General features: G+C 57.6%; 1 protein-coding gene across 1 annotated transcript; it reads right to left on the bottom strand.

Moving 5' to 3' along the window:
- Positions 1-1,774: 1,774 nt before the first annotated feature.
- Positions 1,775-3,265, bottom strand: GPR101 (G protein-coupled receptor 101). The gene has a single exon (XM_047715161.1). The coding sequence runs from the start codon at positions 3,263-3,265 to the stop codon at positions 1,775-1,777; it is 1,491 nt and encodes a 496-aa protein (XP_047571117.1).
- Positions 3,266-6,953: the final 3,688 nt, after the last annotated feature.

Raw genomic sequence — 6,953 nt, 5'->3', positions numbered from 1 at the left:
CCTTCCCCCATAAGAGGCCTGGACACATGGGCCATTTCTCCACCCAGGTGTCCTTTGAGGACAGGTCACTACAAGAGTTTGGCAATAAATTGGTATAATAAATTTATGACTATTAATTCGCTTTATACACTTTAGTAGAAAAATAAATGACAGTGCAAGGGGAAACTGCAGCCCACATGTCTTGTCTGAATTACCACACATTGTAGGGAGGGGGGAATTGACACGACTTTCACGGACATACTGAGTCAACAGGCCAGCTCAGTACCGTCTGCATCTATACCCATCTCCTTCCCTAAATTCTGAACGTGGCGATCCCAAGTTTCCACGCAGACTCATTCATAGCCCCCACACACTGCTGTTTACCTCTCCCCCTTGAGAAGCTCATGACCCAAAATGATTTCAGGGTTTGAGATGTGAAAGAACCTTCCTCTGTGTTAACCCTGGGGATAATTTAGGCTTCGTAAAGTCTTTCCCAAAGCAATGTATTTCGGTAGCAATACTTAGGATATGTGTGACCTGAACACTTTCGTTTAGGATTGTTTGAAATAGGTCAGATGCTTGCCCGGCATTGTGAAACCACCGTCTCTATTTCTGACTCTCCTGTATTTCTCTTCCACATCTGTAGGGAGCTTAAAGGCTTTAGGGAGAGCCACAGGTGGAAAAGACACATGGGTGAGCCTGCAGGAAGGAAAATGTTTAGCCTGCCTTACTCGCTCCCCGCGTGGAGGTCATGGGTCTTGTCTATGATCCTGTGGACACAAAAGAGATTTCTAATGGGCACATCACTCTTGATTGGCAGTGTGAGTTTTGTAAACTTTTGGCCACTCCCGCTCACCTTTCTTTTTTTTTTCTGGAAATACTGTTTGACCAAAAAGACCTATTTGGAGGATTCTTATGAGCATCCCAATTCAATCACAAAGGGAAAATTGTAAAATGGTGGCATGCTTTCTGTCTCACTATTATTCGAATAGGAGACAGAAAATAGTTTTAGTGTCAACTGACAATTTTCCATTTGCATGGAATGACCTGGTCCCAGCCCCAGCCTCATGGATGTGTGTTATTTCTCGAACTTTTCCCTTGGACTACCTTCCCATTCCAAACATGCCCTAATATCCTCTTCTGCTTTTCTGGATCCCTTTCAAGGATCTAGAAACCCTCTTGGTATTTTAACTACATGATGCCCTTTGCCTTAGTTTCCATAATAGTCTCTTTTTTTTTTTTTTTCCATAATAGTCTTTACACCAGACTGTGGTCTCTTCAGTTTAGAACTTGACTCATTGGTCAGTCAGTCGGGTTCTGCTTCTTGGGCTCCGTGAATGATTTGGTCCGCTGCTTTTCTTTCGGTTGAACACTGGCTGTAGCCCTTACCCATAATCTCTTGACCTGAGGGCCTAAAAGTCCTTAAGTTCACAGGCATCATCTTCCTTTTTCCTCAGAGCAAAAGCCAACAACGCTGTAGCTCTGGGGAGACAGACACAGGTCCAAAGTGGATAGCCCTTGTTGCTTTAAGAAATTTAGAGCCTAATAATTTCAGGGGGGGGGGCAATTTCAGTCAGAATCCTCGAGTCCATGCGTTGCGGGCACATTTCTAAGGGAAAACTCCAGTTCCTACCTCTTCCATCAGTTTATCTTGTGGTGAGAAGGAGGTGTGCAAGGCCTTTGCCTGAAATGGCGTGGGTTGGCATTACCGGGATGGGGGGGGGCGGTCCACGAAAAACAAAGCTGCTCCTGTCTCTGCACAGCGCAGGGTTCAGGCTTTGCCTTCGAGCTAGCTTCAAGGTAAAATGGCAGAATCACGAGAAGGGACAGTCTTGCCTTCGGTTCCACCCTCTGTGCCGGCTTCTGTTCCCGGCAGGTCTGGGTGGCTGTCTTCCTTTGGGGGCTTTTCCTTGCGGAAGACCTTCTTCAGCATATCCTGGATCTCCTTCTTGATGGTCTTGTGCATGTAGCCATAGATGTAGGGGTGGATGCAGCACTGCAGGAAGAAAAGCCAGATTATTATGGTGATCACCCACTGGGGCACCTTGGTTTGGACATCCACCCACACGGCCAGGACTGCTAGGAAGCAGTAGGGCCCCAGAGACAGCACGTAGGAGAAAATGATGAGGAAGATCACTTTCGCTGCTTTGCACTGGTAGCACCTGGGCAGAGGAGGGTCGTTGGCGCTGTTTCGACGACTGGGTGGGAGACTCTCTGGGATGTTCACAGCCTCGATGTCATCCTCGCTGAAATTGATGTCCTCCTCGCCAAACTCCATGTCATCTTCACCCAGGTCAATGTTGCACTGGCCTTCTTCGATGTGGCCCTTGTCTGCCATCACGCCGCCGGCGGCTGTGCCATCTTCCTCGCCCTCCATGCTGCCTTCCCCCGCCACCCAGCTGCTTTCTCCGACCTCCTTGCTGCCCTTGGCCGCCGCACCACCTGCGCTGCTCTCCACGCTCCCTTCCTTGGCTTCCGCGCCGCCCTCCTGGACATTGACCTCACCTCCGTGCTGGCCCGAGGACGCATCCTTCCTCTCTCCCTCTTCATCCTCATTCTCCACACGGTCCTTGGCTCGCACCTCCAGGCTGCGGCTCTTGGCGTTGTACAGCAGAGCGTGCTGCCGCCGGGCCGCGCCGAACACCACGGAGTAGCAGGCGATCATGACAGCCAGTGGGATGATGATGAAGGACACCACGCTGAGAATGGTGTAGCTGGGGCTGGCCCCCCAGATCATGGAGCAGAGGGCGTTGCGCTGGTCAAAGGCAGCCTGGCCCCAACCGTAGAGAGGGGGTGTGCTCTGCAGGATGGCCACGATCCAGGTGCCATAGAGGAGCATGTAACCCCGGCGTGGGGTCATCTTGGAGGGGTAGGAGAGAGGGTGGATGATGGACAGGTAGCGATCCACTGACACCACCACGATGGTGTTGACACTGGCAAAGGCGAACAGGTGAGTGAGGCTCACGAGGGCGGTGCAGAAGTGGCTGTTGAGGGGCCAGAAGAGGGGCACGGAGGTGGCCACCACCCAGGGGGCCACGAGCGAAATCTGCAGCAGGTCAGTGACGAGGAGGTTAAAGATGAAGCGGTTGGTGACCTGCAGCAGCTGCGGCTTGCGCTGCAGCACCAGCGCCAGGACGATGTTGCCCACGAAGGAGGCGGTGAGGAAGATGAGCAGCACGCTCGAGCGGATGATGCCGTGAGCCAGGCTGATGGGCATTTTGGAAAGGGGCACGCACGTGTGGCTGCTGTTGCTCTCGCGTGTGCTGTTGGGGCAGGTGGACGTCATAGTGACGGAGGGTGGGCGGCCGCAGGGGCGCTCCTCGGACCACGCACCGCACCGCAGTCAGTGCCTGTGCTGGGGACGAAAGAAACACCGGGGCCGGGTCAGTCACCCCGCCGTGGCGGGGGAGAGGGCCGCTTTGGGGAGGGGGGGCGGGGGACCTCCTCCCCTGGACACCGGCCCCCACCGCGCCCTCCACAGCCACTTCTGCCCACGGGAAGGGCAGTTTCTCTGCAGCTCCTCTTCCTTTCCCGGTCCCTCCGCCCCGCTCTTTCAGGGTCTCCGGGTCCCCCCACCCGCCGTTCCCGCGGGCTTGCGCGCGCCGCGTCTCTCCCACAAGGTCTCTGCGTCTCTCCAGCGATCTCTGGCGCCGGCGCATGCGCGCGCGCGGTCTCTACCTGTTTACGTGTCGCGCGCGCTCTCCTCAGTGTCCCGCACTAACGCACTTGTCCTGTGTCTCTTGGGGGTCTGTGGCGGCGTCTCACCGGTTTTCTCCGACTCTCCGCGTCTCTCACTCTGGCTTCTGTCTCTCCTTCCCAGCGTCTCGCTAGCACGTGCGCGCAGTCGTTCTCCGTCACTCTGTCGTTCTCGTTCCAGCCTGTCTCTGTGTCACTCCCGTCTGTCCCTCCAGGTCTCAGCCAATTTCTCGGACTCAGTACCCCCTCACACGACCCCCGCCCCGTTACTCTTTCGCCGGCTCACTTTCTCTGCAGCTGTGTGCGCACGTCTCTCTCCGTCTCTCTCCGCCTGTCTCCCCGTCTCTCCCTCCGTCTCTTGCTGATGCGCTCCCGTCTCCGTGTCTCTGCCTGTCACGGTCTGTGTCGCTCGCTAGTGCGTGCGCTCCCCCGTCTTCTCCCCACGCGGCGTCGTCTCTCCCGGTCTCTCTCAGCCTAGCTCCCTGACAATCTCTGGGGTCCCCAGTGCACCTGTCCAGTATCCCAAGCCGCCTGAGTGTCCCTGTCGGTCCCCGTGTCCCCCGAGGCTCTCGCTGCCGCGTCTCCCTGTGTCCCCCGCGCGTCTCCCCGCGGGTTCTGTCTCTCCGCGCTAAGTTCCCTCTTGACCGCGGTCTGCCTGTCTCTCGCCATTGCCTCGGAAGGCCTACAGCTGTCTCTCCTGGTTGTCCCTGTCTCTCGTGGCTCAGGCTATCTCGCCGGCGCGTGCACTTTGACAGTTGGGTTCTCTGTCTCTCCCTCTGTCCCTGGGACTCTCGCGGAACACTTCCTTCGTATGTTTTTAGTGCGTATGCATCTCAGTGTCCCCCGGTTTGTCCCCGACGAGCCCTCACCTCGGTTTTTCTCTGCCCGGATCTCGATCTCCGATCTCTGTCTCTGGGCTGCATATTTCGCCAGGCAAACCGGCTGCCGCCCCGGCTCCCTCGGGCTCCGGCGGATCAATCCCCTAGTTTCTCAGGGGCGCAGCCGCCGCTGGGTGCAGGGAGGATGCCTCCTGCGACCCCCTCCCCGTAGCCTCCAGCCCGCCCGCTATCTCTCTATCTCTCTCGGCCGCGCGGCTGGGGAGGGAGAGCTCGGGGAGAGCAGGACACGAGGCAGAGGTGCCGGGCTGGTGGGAGAGTCTGAGAGAGGCAGAGCGGGAGACACCGGGAGGCAGACAGAGAAAGAGAATGAGAGAGACAGAGAGAAGAAAAAAAGAGTCCCGGAGAGACAGAAAGAGAAGGAGAGACAGAGACAGGATGAGAGCCGCCCGGAGGGGCAGAGAAAATGATAGGGAGACGAGTGGAGACCACGAATGAGAGACAGCAAGCGAACGAGAGGCAGGGAGAGACGGAGACAGGAGAATCGAAGAGAGACTAAGACAGAGAGGATGGGGAGCAGAGGGGAGAGCGGGGGACCGCGCGGGATAAGCGCGAGGCCACCGGCGAGGGCTGCAGCCAGGCGAGCGGGGCGCACTGGGGCTCGGCGCCGGCCGGAGCCGCTGCCGTCGGGCCGCGGCGGACCGGGCGTCCGGGGCGCTCGAGCGCGGGGCCAGGTGGGCGCCGGGGCCGCGGCGCCGGGAGCCGAGCCGGGCCGCTTACCTGTTGCTGGCGGAGGTGTCGCGCCGCGGGAGCTGCGTGCCGCTCCTTCGGGGACTCGCCGCGCTCGTCCGGGCTGCCTCCCGAGGCGCCGGCGGCGGGGAGCTCGCGGGGCGCGGGGCGCGGTGGGAGCGGGGCGCCTGAGCCCGCACGTCCGGCCCGCGCGCCGCGCTGCAAGCTCTGAGCCGCGGCGGGGGCGCGCGGCGTCTTAAGGCGGCGCGGGGCCCTCACCTTGCAGCGTCCCCCTCCCCTCGGCCCCCGCCCGCGCCGGTGACGCACGAGGCCGCGGGTGCCGGGAAGAGCGGGGCCCGCGGGTGCGGGGTGCGGGGTGCGGTGGCGGGGGGGGGCGCTGCCGCGGACCCCGCTCTGGTCTTCTCAGCCCGGGGCCCCGACTGGGGCGGCCTGAACTCGCCCGCACCTCACAGAATGGGGGATTGTCACCAGGACAGATTTTCCTGCAAACCTGTGCCTTCCTGGCCCCTGGATTTCGGCCAGGCCCCGGCCACATACCTGCACAGTTCTTCCAAAGAGGAGCAGAAACCTGGGTCCGAGCGTCGGGCCACGACCTTTGAAGAACCCTCGCCCCCTCACGTCCACTCCCCTAAAGTAAGAACCACCCCGGGCCCCAGAGAGGAATCGTGACTTTGAGGTCCCCAATTTTGCAGTTTTCTCTAGCTCCCAGCAAGGGCTAAACAGTAGTTCCTTTCCTGTGGGTTTTGGGATCATTTGGTCAAAGAGAAGCTGCTTAATTGTCCACTATATTATTTGACGGAAGTCTGTCTATAAGTCCGCCCCCCCCACCCCACCAGGTACTGTGGTACTGGGTTAAGCTGTTAAGTCTCGTTTTATAGAGACAGAAGCCAAAGCTAAGAGAGTACCCAACTTGCCCAAGTTCAAGTAAATGCTGCACCAGCTTTATTAACCAAGACTTTCTGGTGTATCCCAAACATACCGAGTGTTTGCTCTGTATCATTGCCTGGGCAGCACCAGGACATAGGCTGTCCCCTCCTCCCCCCAAATAAAAAAGGAGGGCCAGGCTTGGGAAGGTATCCCATATCAGTAGTCATTTGCATCTGGTTTCCAAGGGCTGAGGAAATGTTTTTAGGTAGGAACGAAGGGAAAACATGTTCTGCAAGAAGGAGGCACTGGCAGAGATCTGACTGCGGGAGAGAGCCAGGTGCCAAGAGAGGCTGCTGCATGGTGTCAGGAGGTGAGCTGGAAAAATGGGGCAGGGGCAGGGGCAGGTCCTGAGGGACCTTGAATGCCAGCCTGGGGACTTTGGAATGTAGCCTGAGATCCTTGGAGGCATGGTGAGGATTTGTGTTATTATGAACAATTTCAAACTTACACAAGTGTCATGAGAATCATAAGATAAACCCCATGTTCCCACCATTCAGCCTTAGCAATGATAAATATTTTGCCATTATTGTTCATTGATGGTTTCTGTGCAGGGCGATGTGATGAGATTTCTGTTTTTCCAGGGTCTTCTAAGAAACAGGGCAGAGGTGGGGGAGAATGAGACATTGAATGGACAAAGAGCAGAAAGGAGGCTGTGGCAGGGGCCAAGTTGGGTCTTGATAGGTCACACAGAGGGAGCTGAACAGAGAAACCCATAGAAAGGCAAAGTTGGCAGAGCTGAGGGATAAGGGCAGGAGATGTTGGAGA

This window comes from Lutra lutra, chromosome X (assembly GCF_902655055.1).
Source record: "Lutra lutra chromosome X, mLutLut1.2, whole genome shotgun sequence".
NCBI classification, from domain to species: domain Eukaryota; kingdom Metazoa; phylum Chordata; class Mammalia; order Carnivora; family Mustelidae; genus Lutra; species Lutra lutra.
This window is presented reverse-complemented; position numbering and strand designations above follow the sequence as displayed.